Consider the following 23,085-nt stretch of genomic DNA (forward strand, 5'->3'; position numbering starts at 1 on the left):
TTCAAAAAATTAATTTAGGGAAAAAAAATTTAGGAAAAGTGCTTTACTGATTTTACTGTTTTACATACAAGACATATTCCATATCTGATTTTTTTTCTGATTAAGGAAAACTTCTCCTCAATCTACTTTTACCTTTCCAAATGCTAATCATTACTGAAAACCAGATTTCTAAATCACTAGAAAGATAACTATAATGAAGCTCACATGATTTTTATGGATCCTGGATTTTTATGGATTAATAGGCTCTGCCATTAATCTCAGGCAAGATAAAAAAATAAAAATCAAGCACTCTGATAAAAGACATGCAAGTAGAAAATTCCCTAGGTAAGTTCAACAGGTCACTAAGAATTTCACATAAAGCAAATAAAACACCACAGCTTCTATGAAAATTTAAAATGGGAATAAAATCCTGTGTGAACATGTGAAAAACCCTAGTAGTGCCATGTGGGTAGGCATCACCAGGTGAAAATACAGTGAGATGAAGTTATGGAAGAGAATAGAACACACTTTGAAAAGCACCATTTTAAATTCTTGAAAATTACAGGAAGCCTTTTTACAAACTTTTCTTCTTCACCAGAAGTAGCACAATAAGCTGTAAACAATCCAGTACTTCCAAGGTTAATTTTCAATTTTCACAGTGAAGGGTTACTATTACATTCTGACCTGTAAATTGCATCTTTCTACTAAAACCCTATCATCTTATTTGTGTCCCTTTGCAGCTAGGACTGAAGTGTTCTATATTTGGTGACTCAAATCTGTTTATTATTTCATTTATGCTTGGCTTCACATACCATTTGAATTAGCATTTTGCAGTGCAGTCATTTTGTATTCTTATACCTGGCCTATACACAACTGCATATTTATTTTTTCTTTTAAATTGATCAGGGCAAATACCATACAAGAAACAGTCAATAAGGCTCAAGAGTCCAACAGATGCCTACAAGGACAATGAAAAAACTTGAGAGCAAGACAAGTTTGACTCTCATCACTCTGAATCAGAGCATCATCCAAAACAACACAGCCAGATCTTACCATTAAAATACCTGAAGCTTTTAGAATGTAGAAATTTTTTTCTAAACAAGTATTTCACAAATGGCATGAAAATCTACATTATAAATCTTAACAAATACATATATACTGAAAAGTTGGCTATGGAGAGTTCAGAAAAAGGATTCTTAGGCAAGTCTCTCTTCTTGAGATTTCCCCTCTACAAGTATATTCTCTTCAATACATTTCTGAAACTTTACATTAAAATGGTCTTGCAATCTAGTGTGCCTAAATCAAGAACCCCCAGAATACAAAGAAAACGCAGCAGCTGCGGCTTCTAGAGAGCTTGACATAATGGATGAAGTCAGATAAAGTGATGAAAGGTTGGACAAGCACAAGAAGGTTCAATGGTGCTGCTACCATTTTGTTTTAAAAGAAAATCCATTGCAATGGTAATACTTGCTGATAACCATTAATTTGCTGACACACACAAACACAGATGAGATGTGTCAAGTTTCCTGAATCCAGGTCAGGGACTTATTTGAATATTTAATGGATCTTCTCTGGCTTATCACAAAGCTTCCCTCCTGTGGAAACTGGCTGCCTGGGAGACATAAGCACATTGGTGGGTAAAGGGTCTTCCCATTACTGAGACACAGGAATGCAGTGAACCAACTAACTGTGTAGTGTTCCTAGGGCAGGTAATGCACGTGGAGGCTAAGAGAGATCTGTGGTTGCTAACTTGCTGATTGTCTTCCTCCTCAGTAGCAACCCAAAGGGTAAAGATGGCCATTCACCTCTCACGTGACAATGTCAAAGAAGCAACTTCCAAATTAGGAGCGAAAGTAGCAAATAATTGCATTGTGAAACAGAAATGCAACAGATCAGATGCGAGCTAGTGAGAAATACCTCATTTAGTGTCCTTACCCCAAATCTTTCAGATGTTTCTATTTACCACATGCCCACTCTTGAACTCTGGTTGCTTCTGTCAGCAGTGTTTCCCCACTAGAAGCCACCCAACCCTCTGAGCTTCTATAGTTCACAGCCCCAAATATCAAATACTTCAATTACCAGGGCACAGATTTCCATTCAAAGTCAAATTCAGCGATTTCATAAGGAAACTCTCTCAAATCAAGCAGTAACTGTGCACCCCACAACATCACCTAGAGCAGTACCAGCTCAGGAGGTGGAAGCAACTTCTCTAAGTAGGAGGGTGTTTCCTACTGAGTTGCCTGCGGAAGAGTGCATTTCCAGAGGGACATGAAGAGGCGAAACTTCAAAAGCACCATTGTTACAGACCATGGCCGCATGTCCATGTTTTGGGGACATAATCATCCCATTTGTTTAGAAATGTTCATTTATGGAACCAAATCAAATCAAACAGCTTATGCACTGGGTTAGGGTTGACCTGTACAATAATACATACTCTTGACTGAAGCTTCCATCATGGGACATACTCTTTTCATCATACTTGGATATCTCATTGCTAAGGCCATAGCCTCTAGCAGCCTGGCTATTATGCCCAGCTCCTGCTTTCCTTTCCTTATGGGCCAGACTATCATTTCTGCTCCCTAGCAGAAATACTGAACTGCTCAATATTTACAGTACTTGTTGCTCAAAACAGTTTATGACCAAATAATTGTCACTTTCCATGTACAATATTCTCTTTTGAGATAACATTAGTTTAAGAAAAAGATCCACTGCCTCATGGTTGCAGCTGGCAGTTCTTCACCTCACAGGGCAGTTTGGGAGTTCCACCACAGTTGTGCTCACAGCTTTCCTGGAGCCATGCTGTGAATCTGACCATTTTAACCAAAAAAGAACCTGTATAAATAAAGTCTTCAATGGTTTTGGCATATATGAGGGAGCAATTTTTAGGGTAAGAAAGAAGGACTAGAGATGGAAATTTTGTAAGCTAGTTTTGCTGCTTAGAAGAATTCTCATGTAATCCACCTAGACTTCTTTCAGAATATTTAAGAGCATCTTCACTTCAGACAATAGGATCTGCATTCAAAATCAGACTGTTGTATAAGGTATACAGGCATTTTAAATGTGGTATTTTTAAGTTAAGGCTATTGCTTTGCAAACAGAAAAGAAGCAGTGAGATTTCCTTTCCCCACTGCCTGAGTGTTCCCAACAGCTTCCAGCAGGATTGTTCAACAACTCCTATGTGTCTCCAATCAGTGCTGGTTTGTTTATATTTATAAACAATGATTTTATAACTAACATTTGCAGTCCATCACTTTTCATAAAAAACCCTTCATAATTAAAATAAAATTATTAACTTAAAAATACAGCTTGATCATGTGAAAAAACTACCAATCAATATTCAAGACAAGCTATGGAGTAGTTATTCTTTGTGGGTCTCGAAGGTCATGCAAGTGATGGTTTTATGCTACTGAGTGATTTGCTTTTCACAATACATTGACAAAACAACACAATTAGTCTTGCTTCAATAAGCACACACAGTAAAATGAATTAAACAATACAACATGTCTCATACATTACAGCTTTACTTTTGTAAACACAAAAGCTGCTTCACTAAGGGCATATAATTTCCCTGTCTGTTTTTAAATGATTGGCTTTGTATCCTTGTAATTAATTTTAGCAACTCTGTTGTCTTTGGACAGAAACGTTGGAATTAAATAACTGACCACACTTTAAGGTAGTATTTAAATATTCAAGATCCTGGAATTAGAAATGCTTGAGACTATAACAGCACAGGACAAAGCATAACCAATAAATGGCTGGTTTATGAGAGTAAGCAGTCATTAAAAATCATGACTGATCAACCTTTTCTGACCAAGGGGAGCAAAGGTCTTCAAAGGCTCCTGTTCATAGCATGCCCTGAATTGCTTGGGTCTCTGACCTTTGAACTCTATCACTTTGCCTACTTAGCTTATATCCTTTTATGATTGTTCATTACATTAAGGTAGCTGGCTTTCTACAAATGGGCTGAACCCACACCTATGATGGCCAAGTCAAAGCTGGTTTTTTTTTGGTTTTTTGGTTTTTTCCTATGGGTTCTCAGTGAATGTTCATTGTTTGCTATGCTACAGCTGTAGAGGACAAGTGACAGACAAATGAAACTTTCCACTCTTTCAGAGAAAATGAAATATTGATCACTTATCATAAGAAACAAAGAGCCTGGCATAAGTAGGGTTTGCATTATGAATACAAAATCAGTTACTTATCTCAGGTTACTCTAACAATAGATAAATACATCTTTTATGATGAATGTTCCTACTTCTAAATGTGCATACTTTGTTATGGTTACATTATATCTGTATATGGATGTACACACATACAGACATGAGGAATTTCAAAAGAGTTCCTCAAGTCAATTCATTAAGTGTGTAGTGTAGTGAGCATATTGCTAAGCTGTTTATTATACCTTCCTACATGGAAGAATAGTTTATACTTACATACTGTTCTCTGCTCTTTACATCCTATGGTGCGATCACACAATATTATATAATGCAACAGACAACTGTGCAAATAACATCTTGTTACAAAAGACTGCAATCAAGCCAGATCCATAAACAAAATCTAAGAGAACAGAGTTGCAATGTTGAGAAAGTACAATGCATAAAACCAGTTAAGTCTATTAAATGATAATGTTGCTTATTAACCAAATATGTTGTGATAGGTCAGTGCTGAGGTTAAACAGAAAACATCAATTGAACCATTTTCCTAAATAAAGCTCCAGGGTGCAATATTCAAAGCACTTTATTCAATAAAAAATGCTTTTAAAATGGTACTTTGGTGATTGGGAAACATTGGCATCATCCGTCAACCTAACTGCAGGAAAGTTCAATAAGCTAAATAATGAACCATTTACATTATTTTCCTTAGGCTCCAGTGATTTGCAAACATTGCATCAATAGAAGTCTTTAAAAAATTATGATAAAGACCTGCTAGTCTTTCAACTCCTAGGCTTTTTTCTGTCATGCTGCAATTTTTATGCTGTTTACGTGCTTTTTGTGGCTTCATCTTTTAAAAAGACTTCATTTTAACATCAATTTCTCATTATATTACAGCATATTTGTTCAATATGATAATTTTACTAGTGTTTCAAGCATTATCTTTGAGAAACAAAAAGGAAATTTAAGGCTGCTTTAGAATGTAAACATTTCATTTCACTGCCATATAGTTTTAATATATGAGTTGAAATGATAAAAAAAACATTATTAAAAGGATATCTGTGCATTCTCTCCCTTGCAGCATGAACAGTTTCTTTGTTGTTGATATCTTCTTCCACCTCGTTTTCCACCCTGAGTCCCAGATCTCTTATATTAGCACTTTATCAACTTCCCTTTCCTTCCTTTTGTCTTTCCAAGGTCAAATTCCCTACTTCTTCCCAGGGCACCACCTGTATAATTCTCAAGTCTTACAGCTACTTCCTTTAGGAAATATGGGAGGAGAATTGCTCTTCATGGTAGCATTTTCAGCTTTCAAACAACTGAACAAATATACAAAAGCCCACAGGGAGAGATGAGCGAGCAGGAGAAAAAACTCACATAGTCTCTCTCAACTGCACATATCCTCACCTGATTTAGTAATATCTTTGGCAATTAAAGCAGAATGTTTACTTAATTTATAGTTGTCATCATATCCTCATAGGCAGATCCTTGCTCATGCAGTCATTCATTACACTCAGTAGTACCTCACAGGCTCATTAAACTGAAATATTTTGTAAATACGAATGCATGTGCAGATGAAAATTTGTACACGTGTGCATTATACAAGTCAAATTATACAACTACATAACATAAACAATGCCCTTCCAGGATTCTCAACTCATAATGGGGATCAGCTCACACTATTCAACACCACATACAGTATTATGGATTATTGATTTTAGACTAAGATCAGCATCTCAAGTCCTGCACAGTTTTATTTTTAAAACCGTTCTGACAGCCATTTTTCAGCCATCAAGAACCAGCCACTTCTTTATATTCTACAATCCTTTAACACTGTGAATTGTTTATGGCATCTAAAATGCATGTAATGTCTGCCAGTTTGGTACTACATGAAGACAGATTTCATTTTATTTCTTGCATTCCTAAAAACAGTTGTTATAGGCTTGTTACTTTTAGCATTTACAGCCTGCAGTTTGAACTGCTCAAGTTTTGTAAGCATTACATATGGTGACATATTAGACATGAAAACCAAATGTATACCATGAATAATACACTATGCTGTGGCAGGATGAAGTTTGTGAAAGAAATATTGTCTTGTATGGGATCAACTTGCACGGATAGAAAAATATTCAGGCTTTCAGGTACATACTCCCTTCTTCACATCTTACAGCAACCTTATTTTATTTATGACTAAGCTACTGGGGTTGCAACAACAACAGTACCTTCAGAAAATGCTTGAAGTTCTTTAAAACAAAGATGCTCCTCAACCTGCTCACTTTCAGATGCAAACCAACCTCAAAACAGTGTATTTCTCTATTTCACTTTATCAACTACACACATTTTTATAAAGTGGACTCTTTGCAGTATCTTGAAACATGAGCTTTGCCTCTCTCTTCTAGTATCTTTTTAGACTGAATTTTAGGCAATCAATTTAGGGCCCAAAATAGGATTATTCAGAACAATAACTCAAAACCAATGAAAACAGTGGGATTTGTTTAAAATTTGGATTTCAATAGAAGTCAAAGGCATGTTTTTATTGAAATGGTGCTTTAAATTTGTTCTACACTTGATGCAATTTTGAAAGAACCTTGAAGATTATGAAGCTGCCTAGAGTTTGAAGCTCAAAAACTTTTCTACAGAAGCATTTGAGGTTTGATTTTTTTTTTTTTTTGTTTGTTTGTTAGTTTCTGGGCATTTTGTTAGATTGTTTGTTTTTTCCTGTTAAGAATCTATACATTCCAGTACCTGGTAGCATCTCTAGCTAATGTATCAGGTTGTCCATCCCTCAGAACAGTTTCATATTCCCTTTAATAGCATATTATAATTCACACATAGATTAATGTTTTGAGAATAACCCTAATAATAAACCTTTAATTGCAATCCTCAATACAGTATTGACCCCAAAGCACTGACTTCACAGATCTTTTAGTCAAATAACTGAAAATGCTTTTATGCAACAAAGAAACACTATATCTTTCCGAAGATATAGAAAAGATAAAAACAGATTACTCTTAATTTTAAAGAACCCCCTGCCCAAAACCTTTTTATTTCACAGCTCTTCTGTTTTTAACTTAGTTTACACTGTTCTTTAGGACATATAAATATTTTCAGCCTTGCATACCAACCTCATCAGGGCTGGAAGCCTGGTAAGTTCGATTTTCATCGCTGAAGTCCTGATCCACCTCTGCATACTCTGTCTCTCCAGACACACCAGCCCGGGATTCATATACTGGGGTCACATTGTGGCAGAGTGCAATGGCCTTCACTGCTTCGTGTATCCGACTGCTGACGCTCTTTCGAACTTTGGGTGCAGATGGTTGAGGCTTCCTGGATGGCGTTGAGCTCGTACTGTTTCCACTGTTCTGAGAGTGGACCTTTAAGACCCAACACAATGAATAGTAAACCAAAGTTCAGAAATGGAAACAAAACATGAATACTTACATATCTATATCTGACTGTTCCCTTTACAAAGGTTGGTAAGTGATAAGCTAGTAACCATTTATTTATTTTTATATAATGTACTGTTAACTCATTCAGCTTGTGATTCTTAAAAAGCCTCATCTACTTTTTTTAATAAATGATACATAACTATGGGCTCATCCCCCTGCATTTGTAGTCAAATTTCAATAACAGAGCCTGAAGACAATTGAAAAATGTGAAATGAAAACAAGTATGCTGGAAAAGGGCTGAATAGACTGACTGGATTCTGCAGAAACCCCTGCTACCTCACTTCAGATTTTACATTTTTCAGTGACCCATCACAATAGTCCTTTCATGTCTTTTCATTCTATGAATTATTTTTTCTTTTTTAAAAAAAAGTATTTAAACCAGCCACCAACTGGATGAGTTCAGAAACATTGAGACAAAATTTCAAGGGTGCTGTTTTATTGTTCTTCTTCAGCTGTGCCATCAAACTGGAAAGAAACCCTTTTCTTTTAGATCTTCACCTAAATCCCTATATATTAAAAGATCACCACATTTGTGATGATCAGAAGAGATCAGAAGAAGAGATCAGAAGAGAACAGAAGAACAAAAGCAGGATCATTTTAAAGTATAAACATTAGGAGTCATTAAAATAGAAATATTGCTGATTTAGTTTATAACTTACACAATTTCTGTATTATTTGTAAACTAAGGCAGTTCTATATTTTTGCTGCAGGCTGAAACGTTTTTGTCTTGTAATTTGCAATAATCTAATAAAATAATCATGCAAAGTAACAGTTTGACACATATTTGAAGATCACATTACTGTTGCATGACCATTAAGCTAGCACTGTTTTAAGTTATCCTTCAGAAATGCTCAGGCACATGACAGAAATAATCTTCCTCTGAAAAGTGCCATGCGTTTATAATTAGGCAAAATAAGTTGGGGTTGGGGGGAGGTGATTATTGGTTTTCGTTGGATTTTTTAAAGTCAGCACATTAAATATATCAGCAGTACCACCACAGGCTCTTCTGCTCATTCCAATGTAACCCAGAAAACCTTTTCAGAATCCACGCTTTTTTCCTCCCGACTGCAATCTGCTGAACCGTGAACACTCTGCCCATCAAATTACAGTGTTGTCTAATAAAGGGTTTAACTTTCTGCTCATCTGGCACTGCTTTTCAGCTACTGCTTTAAACCTCTGCATTTGCATTCTGCTAACGTTGATGCCATTACAGTCACAAATAAATTAAGCTGATTTACTCCTTCTGAATTATGTTATGTTTATTGATGCTTGTATAATTTAATTTCACACAAATTCCATTAAAGATTATGCCCTCTATCACAAAATGCTTCCAGTGGGGAAATATAATCAGGTTATAATAGATTTGTGTGTTACATTAAGATGACAATAGTCTAGTAGGTCCACTGTAATAATAAAACAGAACACAAACAAGGGATAAAATCAATGTCACACAAGAACCACTGCCTAGCTAACCAGCATCTTCCATTATCATAGATTAAATAAAAAAACCTCACTATACTTTTTCAGATTGAAACAATTGTTTAGTAGTTGTTTGGTTTGTTACTGAGATTCCATCATTGTTCTGTTTTAACGAGTTGCTACTAACACAAGCATAATTAAAGCATTATTTAAACATAAAGTAGTGCTATATAAAGCTGATAAAAAGGACGTTCCAAGAAGGTTCTTTTCATCATCTACTAATAGCAGACCTATGTTTTGGTAATCTTTTCCCCACAACTGAGAAGAAAAGGTTCCCTCACATTTCTTATTTTAAGTATGTTACAGTTACTAAAAACTTGTAACCATGGTTACCACTCATTAAATTTTACAGTAAATTAGTAAAAGCTGTAAGTAGTAAGAATTCCAGGAATTGTGCAATTCTTTCAGATAGCATATTTAACTGCAAAATATAAAAACAGTATTTGTGAGCATGCCTCCCCTAGAAGACTGGTGTTTAGCTGTCAAACTCAGACCAAGGTGTGCCAGCTTAAGACTGTCAGTTAATATTATTTAATGCTACAGTTGTTACTGTGACTACTCAAATGACACATTATAAGAAAACCAGGTTTGGGTGATTTTTATACCCTTAGTCAGTAGGAGTTAATTTCAGTAACACATTCTGAACCAAATTAAGACTGCTGATCTTTAGGTGAAAGAGCTCCATATCTCATTTCCAAGGCATGATTATTGTATCTCACTTACTATTCATGACAATACCTACTAAAATTTAAGCTGAAATAGATTTGTCCAAGGAAAAGAATTCAAGAAGGGGATTTGTTGAATTGTATAGATAGGAAATAATTAAGAATTTAAGTTGCAAACTTAAAACTTACACATTTCATCACTCTTTTCCCTCCTGTCTCTCCTCCCAAAAGCTACAAAGTATTAACTGGGTCCAGTGTGGTGTTATATTAAATTTTTATTTTTATTTTAAGCAAATAAGAAGGGAGCCATAGTTCACAACACAGCACAGCTAGATATTCCAATCAATTTTTGATCCTACAGTCCTCTTACAAGAGAAAATGAGGACACAGACAAGGAGGTCAGTCTACAAACAACTGGGTCAGGCAGTCATTTTGTGTATCCAAGTTAACTATGGAAAAGAACTTTTATATAATTTTTTTTATTATCTGCAAACAACATGGAAATACTAGTTAACCTTTCATTTGTTTCCTTCTCTGTCAATTTTCCTAATTTTTGGTTCAAAGAATAGAAATAAAAAATGAAGCACAAAGTTCATCCTAATCTCAGAGTAGAATCAGGTGTTTAGGAAGTTTGTTTGCAGCAAGCACCCAAAGAGTTTACATACATGGGAAATGCAAGTAATGCTTGCAGAATTCCACCTTCCTCCCTCATTCATCCCACAACTGACCCACACAGAGACAGGGAGTCACAATCCCCTTGCACACTTTCCAGACCACGCACTCTTATACATCACAGGAACACTTTGTTCTCAAGCAATATGAAGTTTTCAATTTTCTCACACTTTCCCCCTGCCAGTTTTATGCTGTTTGAAATCACCTTAATTTTTTAAAAAAACAAATTTTAAAAATACCTGTGTAAGTTTTATTTTGACAACTACTGTTACACCATTTGGTTATACCAATTAATGTGGCTTTTTGATGTCTATTCTTGATGAGTATCTTCAAAGATATAATTACTGTTCATGTTGTTCTGGACACTTCCTTGTAATTTGTAGTCTCAGTAATGAATAGCTTACTCTTAGATGATTTGGCAGGAGAAAGACTGCACTGCACAGACAGGTTAACAGAGATTTCTGCTAGTGGAGAACAGAAAAGTAAATCCCTTTAAGCGGGTATTATGAGGAACTTTGGAATCAGGAGAGAACTATGTACTGTCTCACATTTTTCCCTTCCATCATATTTTTCAAGAGATACCTACACATGATAACTTCCATAACATCTCAAATTCCAGACATCATCATTAACAACAATGCTTCAATGCTGTTAAACTCCCCTCCGATACTAAATGCAAATGATGTATGAAATACCTGTGAATAAGAGTTTATAATATGACTCTGTATTTCATCCATTGTGTCTGTTCCATAGGACACAGTACCTAGGTGGAGGCGCTTAAATATCATCTCATTCTGTGTAAGTGTTCCTGTAATAAAGGAGAAGTATATCACAAAGCAGTGAAAAATACTGCAAGATGGCCACAAACACCTCCTCCCCCTTCCCCCATCCCCCCAAAAAAATCTTTCCTTTGGAAAGAAGGAATGAATCACGAGTTAGCATCAATTTAGTTAATTAAAGGAACGTTTGTGGAGAAAGATCAGGGTTAGTAATTCTGGAAGAAATCACTAGTTCCACCTGCAAGCTGATTTTGCCAATAACTATATATGCAAACTTGAAGAGACAAAACCTTTTCTTTATATACAAAAAATTGAATTTGAAGTATGTGGACGGAACTTACTCTCAAAAGTCAGTGCAAGAGTTTGCACCATGTATCAGAAAATCTAAAGAAAAAACCCCCCACAAAACCCCAAAAATTTATACAAATTTCCCACACTTCATTTACCAAAGCAGACATTTGGGCAATTGGGCACACCCCGTGTTGTCTAGATGAAGTCATTAAGACCTAACATTACTTCCAAATTTGACAGATACCGCCTCCAAGCGGAATTAGGCAGAATGAACAAAATCAGTGTTTTGTGTGCCCACTTCACATTTTTAAGAAACGACAGGGTGTCAGTCAGACTGACACTGCATCCACCTCTGCCAACCAGTCACGTCCTCTGGTTTGGAAAACCTCTAATTGAACGGTGGGGGCTTCAGCCTTGCCTGATGGGGTATGTGAGGCAGAAAGGGGTCACTACTGCCTAGCTTTCCATGGTCAGCTCACAAAAGATTATTTTGATAATGGCCCTTCCTAAAATTTTTTTCCTATGGCTACTCAGGCAGAGAAAGTATAAAAATAGCATAAAGCTATTCCTATAGTTAACCATACAGTTTTTTGTCATTAAAATGCATGACTGATCAAAAAAAAAAAAGCAGAACATGGTTCCAGAGTAGACACTCTTGAAGCTTCTACAATATTTTTAAAATGGAGTATAAGAAAATTAACTGGAAACAAATACTGTGGAATAAAATATTTCATATTAATTTTATTTATCTAAATTATTTATTTCACATCTTTATCCCAGTATGCCAAAATACATGGTAAGCCACATGAGGAGGAAAGGCTAAAAGCATGATATATGCTATAACTATTATCTGCAAAACAACGCTATCTGGCCAGTTAGCATCCAGTTTATGCACTTACCAGGGCTAGAACTATCAGAGATCTTCAAAGATTCATTAGGGCTGTAAAAGTCTCATGTCTTTAACACTTGCATTTGAGATGTCTACCACTCCCACTTCCTGGTGATAGCTGTACAGCGACACTTCATCTCCACTGTTGGACCACCACCCTGCACTATCAAACCCTGACTTTCTGTTTTATCAGTACAAGATGATCATTCCAAATTTCCCCTTTACCACTAAATAATGACACTTCCCATTTCCTTATCCTTACATGTTGTTGAGGATTTTTCTTTCTATAGTCATATTATTTGAATTTTAAAAAATAATTAAAATAAGGTTTATGTGAAACGCATCAATTTTCTACAAAATATGCATAATATTATTAAAAATTTACATGAGAAGCTGAGCATCCCCAAGGCTGGAAAACAGCCCAGGAAGACGAAGTTCCAGATCTCTAGAATTAGCAAATTGGAAATTTTTGGTTATTTTTATACATGGGAAAACAAAATTATTTTATTTTACAGTCATCACATAAACCCATTTTTCTACCTTTAGAAGCTGTACTTTTATTGAGACCTTTTATTAAGTTTCATTACATTTTTTACTTTGATTTGAGACTAGAAAAATTCAATCTCCAGTTTGCACATGAGAAACATGAAAATTTCCACCAATAAACATGAGAGACTAAAATCTCCATTTCCAAAAGAAAGCAAAACCAAAACATACACACTGTGCAAAAATATTCAGTGCAAGAAATTTCCAAGCCAATCTTTATCACCTTCCTAACTTTCCAGGCGTGCTAATACCTTCTCACTGCCCTTGACTTTGCCAAGCCTTTGAATTAAAAAGCCTCACTCTAGGAGTTGTGAAAGTAAATGCTAGTCAAAGGGTGAGACAGCAGGCAACTGTCAAACCCACTTCCCACTAGTTCTGTAATTGCTGCTTGGGAAAACTGAGCAGGAAACAAAATCAGCCCTATGATTATTATATGGAAAGATTATTTCTTCTGACAGCACTAAATCAGTCCAACATATCATGCTTGGTGAGGGAAAGGTAGATAGCTGGAAAATTTGTGTGTTCCACCCCCTCTTTCTCAGCAAGCAGAGAAGAAAAGCTTCTGCACAGAAAAGTATGGATTTTCCTATCTTGCAATCAACAGGAGCCAGGGAAGAAGGTTTAGGAGAAACAGGTGAGGAAAAAGAATCAACAAAGACATGGAAATAAACATTCCGGAAATCCTGATTCAGTATCTGCATCTTATACATCTCTTACACAGTCCTTTTTATCAGCTATGTTAATAGGAAATACCCATGACAAATAACTACAACAGAAGTAAAGAAAAGAAACAATTCCAGTTTGCTCATGCTTCTCAAGACTAACATGAGACTTTCAAGAACAGCCATAATAAACCTGATGTGTTGTTAGACAAACAGGGGTAGCTGAAGTTATGAAAGGCCTCCCAAAAGCTACTGAAAAAAACCCACCTTAGCAAAATACACCTTTTTCAGCCATCCACATGGAAATACAGTTTCATCACGTGTGCAAATTAAGAATTTACTTCTAAGTTCTTCTAATGAATGAAAGGCCAAAATGGGACAGAAACATTCCCAACAACTAGTTCCATATATTACATAGTGCCAATCAGTCATATTTTAACTTTAGCAGCAGTTCTGTCTTAGATTTTAGTGTTTTAGCTGAAGACTAATACTCCATGACAGAAAAACACATCTTGTATTTTACGCCCCCAGAAGCAAAGATTTCAATATCTAGAGGCAGATTTTCTAATATAGCCCACTTTTTGAACAAGAAAAACAACACAAAACTAAGTTCTCTTAGTCTGCTCAAGGTGGTAAGTACTATAGAACAGTGAAGGAACTTTCTATTTTTAACAATATTTTTTTAAGACATAGTAATCAATTCCACACTTTCAGGACATTTCTAATATAAAGAGTTATTAGATTTTTAAAAGCTTATTTTAGAAAAGCTTCCAGAAATTACATTAGTCAACATATGATCTACTACTACTATTATACATTCTTGAACTTTGCTCTGGAATGCAGGTACCACACAAGGAAAATAGCCTGACAAAAAAGTTAGCATAGAATTGCTGGAGAAAAATTTAGTGTGTTCTTTAATGAAGCCAAGAGCTTTTTTTCCCCCTTCATTCCTACAATTGTATCATTAAACACAGAGTAAAGCAGGCAAAGAGGAAATTAATTTCTAAGGAAAAAGTCCTGAAGGCATCATTCCTTGGGTGGCAACAGATGTGATTCACAACAGAGCAGCAGAGATTTTTTTGTTGTTTTTTGAGAAGCAGATGCAGATCATTCTGATCCTGTATTACTAGCTGGCAATTTGGACCAATACCAGCGATCTAAAAAGTCCAAAACAAGAAGGAGCAAGAAAATATGTTCAGCAGAAAAATTAGTAACTTTGTGAGAAATTAAGAGGAAGAGTAACTCTTCACATAATATGAGTACTTTGTTTGAGCTAGTTGCTTAAACAGATAAAAAGTCAGTGTAAATCTGAACATTTCTATGGAAACTTTTAGGGAGATCAGGCCTAATCAGTCTAGTAATTAGGCTGTTGACAACAATCTGGAGATACAAGTTTTTTCTGTGAACCCTGGAAAAAATATTATCTGGTCTATAATATAAGAAGAAAATGAAAAAAAACTCATGGTAAGCATACATAGCGTATGTCTGTTCGCTCAGCTGCTCCATTTACGAATACTCCATAAACATAACCACCACAAAATCTCAAACCAAGTAAGTCCCAGTGCAACCCATTAAGAATGAGGACAAAGACAAGAGAGCTGAGCTATGCCTAATCTTTCAAGGCAGAAGGTCACAGTAGAGGTAACAGGTAAATGGGGGGCACTGAATCAGGGAGTACCACCCCTAAACCATGACACTCAGTACCTATTTCCTCTGTGCCTTCTGTCTCCCACAAGCACAATACCTGTGTATCCAGCAGTGTAAGAGCAACATCCATCCTCAATGGATATTTTCAGTGGATGGAAGTTCGACAGAAGACAAAAAGTAAGGATTCCTTAGTTGGAATCTTCCTGTAGGATCTCTCCATCAAAATGTTCTGCATCTAGTCTGCTCTAATCACCCTGCAAACCTAGTGGTACTAAAAATCTCAGAGGCAGAGCATAAATATATATCCATCTAAGTAAAGGAAGGAGATGTTATTCCATCAACGTTTTTTAAATTACTCTTTCTCTCTAGTTACTTACATTGAAGAGGTGAAGACTCAAAGTATAACTAAAAAGATTAATTTTCAGAAACAATTACTGAAATTCACTGTTCTAATAGTACATTACATTAGGCACATTTAACAAAAAGGTCCATATACACCAACCTCTAATACATGGCTTTTCCAAAAAATTCAAGAATCCCATTGCTCTATTCATCTGTTCAATGTGGCTATCTGTTACATACCTCATTTGGTCCAAACACCCACCAAAAAGTTAATTACAGAACCCAAATACAAGTGCATGCCTTAGTAAGTAACTACACTTGGAAGACTACATGTTTGCTTTAGCTGAACACACCAGTAGTTGTTGTGAATAGCAGAAGGTTTTCTATCCCACATCCTAAGCAACAAGAACTCTCATTAAATATTGAGAAGTATCATTATTTTTTTTCACCATTAGAGTTTTTTTTACCCTGGAGAGGATGAGATACCATGCTCATGCAAACTGCTACCCACCATCATAACGGATGACGCCTTTCTGTCAAACTTATATGAGATTCAAGTCCGAACAGCATGGCATTTTGGGTAATGGCTGCTATAATTAAAATGTGAGTCCTAAAAAACCTGTTGTTTTACTGGTGTTTTTAGTAATGGCTTTGTTCTACATGAAGATAAAAACTCCCTAACAAAGGAATTAATGTATTGCTTTAATAGGCTGCACCCTGAGTTAAGTTTTAAAATTTATGAGTTCTCTGCAGCATTGTTCTTTAAACAATGGCATTGTCAAATGCAACCAGTGAGAAGATTAAAGTTCTCCCAGCAGATTAAGTACAAATTATCTGTCCTCCTGTTTCAGCATCATTTGTTCATTTATCACATAACGTCTAGTATTTCTGGTCAGTGTCAATATGCTCTGCATCCTTGCAGTTAACAGATGTCTTCTCTTGTCGAATGAATTACTTTATGTTTCACGCACTGGTGGCCGCAGATGTGTCACTATAGCAACATCATTAATTTCAGATCTTACCGGAAACATGCACTCCAATCAAACCTAATTATACCACATTGCTTTCTTGTCCCACAATAAGGAAACTATAATGCAATTATTGGGATACTTCATTTTCTATTATACTGTGGCAAATGAAAGAGCCACTGTGATGGACGCTTCTTGTCAAAAAGCTTATTGATGAAGCACAAACCCAATTTACAATCATACAAAGGACTACCTTGCAATTATGTTAGTAATGCAATGCTCCTTAGACTCAACAACTAATTCTCAATCATTTCCAGTGAAGCTTGGACCACAATATAAGATTTTTGCAGACAGTTCTCTGGATTCCCTTTCCTTTTCAGTATTGAGAAAAACTTCACCTGTTTACATTTAACTAAATCAGCCTTTTAGTGCTGCTTTTTGGTAGCACCCACTTGGGCAGAAGGCTACAAAACTGACTCCCCTCTTTATCCTCTGACAGCCAGGCCTTAAGTGGACAGAACAGAATCAACTGGTTTCTATGACTAGAAATGAAAATTCAAATGAGAAAGTGCTGAGACTAGCTCTTATAAACTGTATAATCATGCAATGTCAATCATGGATTAAGAGTACAGACTTTGTTCATTACCTAACAGTATGTTTCATGTTTACCATAAAATGCAGAATGAGAACAAATGTATTCAGGAAAGGAAACTGGAAGCAGCTACCAACATACTTGGGTAAAAAGTACATTGTCGATGTGTTTGTCCAGAATGAAGAACAGTTTAAAATTTGCGGGGCACTTAAGATTATTAAACAGAGCAGTGTTTCCCATCTCTGCAAGGCACAGTCAGTGGTGTGAATCTGGTGACATCTCCAGGACTCCTGGCTTATTTTCACTTACATCAGCTCTCAGCTGACACTCGGGTAAAAATGCCTAGGGTGAGACTGCTGACTCTGCTTCTTTCCAGAACACTTTGAAGCTACTGCCCTAGAATATGGCCTTTACTTTCATTTTTACATCATTATTGTACAGATTCAGACCTTCCACCACAGCTCAGCAGACCTCAGTCCTCTGAAAAGCCTTTGAGGGGGAACACCAACTATCATCCAAACGCTATAAAACAAATTCCTGGTAAAAGTCTTTTGTCTATTTAGCATCTTTTAAGTATGCACTCTGTGCTGCTTCTTAAACAGAACTATTGTGATTGCAAGAGGCATGATGTAGGTTGAAAAAAAACCCAACCAAACAAAAAACCCCAATTAGATGCATAACAGGGTTGTTTCACCTTGTATATACAAGTCAATAAAATGTATCCTTTCAAAGATTCATGAATGTAACACCACAGTTCTGCTTTGAAAAATCCAGTATCACTAAATTTTTTGTGGATTTTTTAAAGGAGAAAAACTTTGGTTTTTAATCACTCTTCTATTAGGTTAAGTATAAGGGTTGTCTTCCTAAAAGTAGAACAGTGGCAGGTTTTTTTGGTTGGTTTTTCAAACAATCCTCTAACTCTCAAACAGGGTAGTAAGCATCAGAGACAGAATATAATTTCTGCATTGTAGAGTTGTGCAAACAAACTGTTAGTATTTTATTTAGCAGCACCTAAGATTGTCAGTGCAGTTTAACTATAAGTAGAATACCTCAACACTTGAACTGCATTTCCAGTTTGGTATGGTAACTGGAATCTCTACCAGCAAAGTTTAAAAAGTCTATATTGGTTTTGCTTAGAAAGTATTGCTTTGTAACTAACTTTGGAGTTCACTTCGTAAGTGAAATCTACTGCATTGTTTTGAAAATGAATTATTTTTGAAAGTACTTCTTTTTCCAAACATATGCTATAAATTATGTATTTCAAGTCTTCAATGTGACAGCACTCAAAGTTACATAAATTATCATGATGAAGGGTGCAATTAAAATCAATAAGCAGTTTCAAATAGCATACAAATCATTAGGTAACTGAAATAAAACTTGTTAAAAGAATCATTCACTACCACACTACAATTAGCAATATACTTTTCTTTTACAAAATAGAAGAACAGCATTCCGATGTATATAGGATAACAGATGTGCCTATAGAAGAAAAAAGGAAAGTGTGTTTTGAAAATGTGACGATACATTATATTTACACTTCATTTCAAATATGCAGTAATGGAAGTGTTAGCATGGGAGGGAACACAGAACTATTTCAAACAGAAGGAGATATAAATTGTGTATTATGCTTTCTGAACAGTATAACAGAGGCCAACCCCTGCCCTCCCCAGCAGCTTCTCATGATTTTGAACTATATTTTACTTAAAACCACTAAAAGAATTCTTCAAGCTTTTCAAGAAAAACTTTTTCAGTTCAGAAGTTAAGCTTCTATAAAACCACCCCAGTATATCTACCAGAAATTATTTATTCAGTCTCAGAAAGAAATAGGAAAGCATAACACCAGCTATTACTTCTTCACACTCTCAGTACTTACGTTATTATCCTGGTAAGGGTTGGGAGTTCCAGTATACCAGGTGAGATACAGTAACAGGTTACAGTTATGAAGGTGAAATCATTCAGCAGCTCCAGAACTGGTCTTGGTAGCATAAAGAGCAACTAACTTCACTGGGACAGCAGATGTCATTTTGGAGGCTGATCTCATGACTTGTTTTGGAAATGACTTGCTTTCTCAAAGGCCATTCTTAACTTATTATCATACAATGTTGCAGTAGCAATGAAGTGCAGAATAAACCAGCATCCTGTGTGCTATTCCAGAGTCTTTTCAGAGGAAGACACATGGTACTCTTACTCATGTTGTACAGTGTTGTCTTACTACAGAAGAGCTGTTCTCACTGGAATAAATCAGAGTACTACCAAATACTGACTTTAACATCTAAGTACTGACCTACCAAGTAAAAGTCCTTAGGCAAACGTGTAAAATCTTATTGAGAAACAAGAATCAGTAGTCTAAATCTACTCTTACATTAGCATATTCAAGTACAGAATTATGTTTAGAAATTTTATAAAAGTTATCATATTTCAGAATGGTAACCTCATATACCTGTTTTATCCGTTAGTAAATAAACTAATCGTCCCAACTCTTCTGGTATGGTGCTAGTTCGAACAACTGTTCCAGGAATATTGTCATCTTTCATAATCATCCACCCATAGGCTGCCTTACCCATGTCCAAGTTCACACGTAAACTGCAAAGGAAATTTATACCATAATCAGTGTGAATATTAGGCAAAGTGAAAGTTATAACCATAAAAATAAAACTAGAAGCTCTTTTTAGGATATCTGAAAAAAAAAAGATATTAAACCTATGTGCACCAAAACTTTGGAACAATGCTTTTTTTATGTGTTTGTAGAGTACATATCACATTAGAAATTCAGGCTTCATCCCAGACTTTTAGAAGATATTGCAATACAAACAAATGCAGTATCATGCATTCTGCATGAGACAGATTGCAACACTTCATGAAGACTCGACATAATTACATTACTGCTCTAATACAGATGGGTAATGTATAGCAAGAACAGATCACTATTCAAGTCACAGTGTTTATCTACTAAAAAAACCCAAACACCACCTATGTTTTCTTTATGAAGTGAAATTACAAATATTTTTGTACCTTTTCAAGTCACTGTTTTTTTTTGTTTTTTTAAAAACAACCAACAACATTTTTTCTTTAGGATAGTCCAACTATATTTGTCAGCTTCTCTTTCCCAACAAATCAACAATATTTTTGTCCTTCTCAAAATGTTGCTACAGAGGGTCCATTGCAAAAAGAGAAAAGTGCTGAACCAGCAAAATGCACCCTCATGTGATAGCATGTTGTCATGAAGTAATCTTTGGGTAGCTCTCTGCTATAAAATATGCAATTTGCAGCAAGTTTTACTGATTATACATAGAAGCCCAAAATCAAAAGTATGTTTTTCCAGTTCACTTTGTACATTCATTTTTTAATATTTCCATGCCCACATCATATAAGAACTAAGATGCACCTTGTATTCCTATGTTACAATAAAAAAGTCTTCACTCATTTAGTCATATTGCTCTTCCCCATAATAAAATGCTCCAACACAAAACTCTATCCACCTTGTTCTAAACCATTAAAATGCTACTTTCTTTTAGCTATTCACCATGTTCCTGCTATCATGTCAGAGGAGCAGTGGCTAATAAATAGGCATGTGTTAATTTCTCTTGACTCTGCTGTAACAGAAATACTGAAAAAATGGGTAGGACAGTAGCTACATGAACTACTGAGGTCACTTGGTGTGTTCAGCCTGGAGGAGACTTAGGAGAAACCTCACTGCAATCTACAACTTGCTCATGAGGAGAAGAGGAGGGGCAGATACTGATCTCTTCTCTGTGGTGACCAGTGACAGGACCTGAGGGAATGGCCTGAAGTTATGTCAGGGGAGGGTTAGGTTGGATATTAGAAGAAAGGTTTTTTGCCCAGAGGACAGTTGAGTACTGGAACAGGCTCCCCAAGGAAGTTGTCGCAGCACTGAGCATGACAGAGTTCAAGGAGTGTTTGGACAACACTCTCAAGCACATGGTGTGACTCTTGGGGATGGCCCTTCGCAGGACCAGAAGCTGGACTCGATCCTTGTGAGTCCCTTCCAATTCAGCATATTCTGTGATTCTGTGAACTATTTGTAGCTGATCTGTGAACTATTTGTAGCTGATCTGCCAACTCAAGAGCCCCAAGTTAAGCAACAGGTTTATGGTAACGTAACTCATAAAACTGTTCAAAGGTACCTATCAAGGTCAAAATACTGCAAACGCACTTCAGACCTTTTTGTAACAGTCCTGACATCATCTTGACTTTACAGCATAACAAAATGAGCAGCTACTAGGAGTTTTAATCTGTCATCTTGGAATCACAGCAACAGATTGTGAATTACCTGAGGTAACAGCGGAGGGAACAGTGAGTCACAATCTGCACTATTCCATGAAGAAGAGATGCATTTAACTAGGATTGTGAAAGCATCTGAAATTTCAACACACACTGAAAAAAAGTTTATTCTACATCCCCTACCTCCTGAATTTGTACAGCAGAAGACAACACATGTTGCAGTGTAAAAAGAAACATACCTTTTAGATACAAGATTCTTGACCATTTAAGATGGTATTTTATGATTTAATTACCTGTTATTTTCCCACCAAAATCATCATCATCTGAAAATCGCCGTTCTCTCTGGTGATATGCCCCAATTAGTCCTGCATATCTTCCCTAATTTCATCTGTCTTCAGACATGCACATACATGTAACAAAAGGACAGACAACAGGAGGACTCTACAGATTCTTTTTACTGAAAATGCTACAGCATAGTGAGAAAAATACTGGAATACACTTGCCTTACAGTGGTTAACTACAGTTCTACCCTATCTTACTCAATCCAGAGTTGGTACTGTGCAAACTGTATTCTTATTATGCTTGTCTGTTAACTTTCAGAGCAAATATGAAACCCAAAGCAATACACCTCACACTGAAACCAAAGGAACAGCAAAAGATTTACTCCTCTTAGGGATGTGAATCTGCTAGTTAGCCAATCATGGACAAAGGATGCTGTATAGCTTGACAAGAGAAACACGAGCACACTTACTTTATTTAAAAACAGATGAGCTCTAGCCAGGAGCAGGTGGATTAACTGAACGATGAAAGCTGCTCACCACCCCACTTCAAAGAGGCATTTAGGCTATAGTTTTTTTTGTGCCTAGACTACCAAGACAGGAATTCTGAGATGGACACTCTATTTAAGCAGTGCAGTCTCAGACATTCACATAGCTGCTCTGCCAATGGAGATCTACAAAGTTGTTCAGATAGGAAAAACTGTGCTTCAGTAAGATTAAATCAGAAAAGTCTCTCAAAGCTGAAGTGCAGTGCGTATCTTCACTTGCACCTTTTATAAGCATGTGTATCACCTGGTTTTGATGTTCTAAACACTCTATGCATTTAACTATCATATACTTGAATACAATTTAAAGGTAAGAAAAAAGAAAACAAAAACAAGACTCCAACTTCTCTTACTGAGCAGGGAAAAGAAATCCATATTTCAAAGCATTAAGGCATTTTAGGAATTACTCTAGCTTTCCAGCATGCACTTTTAAGTGGAACAGAATGTACCCCCTTTATGCTGGTGAACCTAATAGAATGCTGGCACTGCTGGTCTATAGAGAAATAATGTCTCCCCAATGACTAGGACAATACGAGACAGCTTCTGGCACACAGAAAGATATTGGGTACATGCTTGAATTGTTAAGATGAATAAAGAATTAAACAGGAATAAAAATGAGTGCTATAGATTAATTTTTTATTATTAATTCTAAAATTTGTACACTGTATCCTTCTCTGACTTCCTTCACTTGGTGCTTTTTGTCTTAGAGGAAATCTTTGTCTTTGAAATCATTGTAGCAATTGCTTAGTACATTATGGTAACTGATGCAATACTAAAAATGATGATGGCCTATTAATAGTGAGTTTGCTTTTGAAACTATAAACCTCTCCAACAGAGCTTCACAGGAATGGATAAAAATACTTGACTGAAAAGTCCAAGAATTTTTACATATTAAAACAAGGAGACACT

At 36.0% G+C, this 23,085-nt stretch overlaps 1 protein-coding gene across 3 annotated transcripts in view; it reads right to left on the reverse strand.

Annotated features, from left to right (window-relative positions):
- The window catches only part of ATP9B (ATPase phospholipid transporting 9B (putative)), a 154,474-nt gene that overhangs the window by 18,297 nt on the left and 113,092 nt on the right, over positions 1–23,085 (reverse strand). For all 3 annotated transcript variants that reach the window (XM_082288844.1, XM_082288843.1, XM_082288842.1), the window contains exons 13-15: positions 19,552–19,694; positions 11,091–11,203; positions 7,256–7,504 (exon numbers count right to left, since the gene is read on the reverse strand). In XM_082288844.1, coding sequence (XP_082144970.1) covers positions 7,256–7,504; positions 11,091–11,203; positions 19,552–19,694 — 505 coding nt within the window. The remainder of the gene's footprint in view (positions 1–7,255; positions 7,505–11,090; positions 11,204–19,551; positions 19,695–23,085) is intronic.

Source organism: Coloeus monedula, assembly GCF_965178545.1.
Source record: "Coloeus monedula genome assembly, chromosome: 1".
Taxonomy (NCBI): domain Eukaryota; kingdom Metazoa; phylum Chordata; class Aves; order Passeriformes; family Corvidae; genus Coloeus; species Coloeus monedula.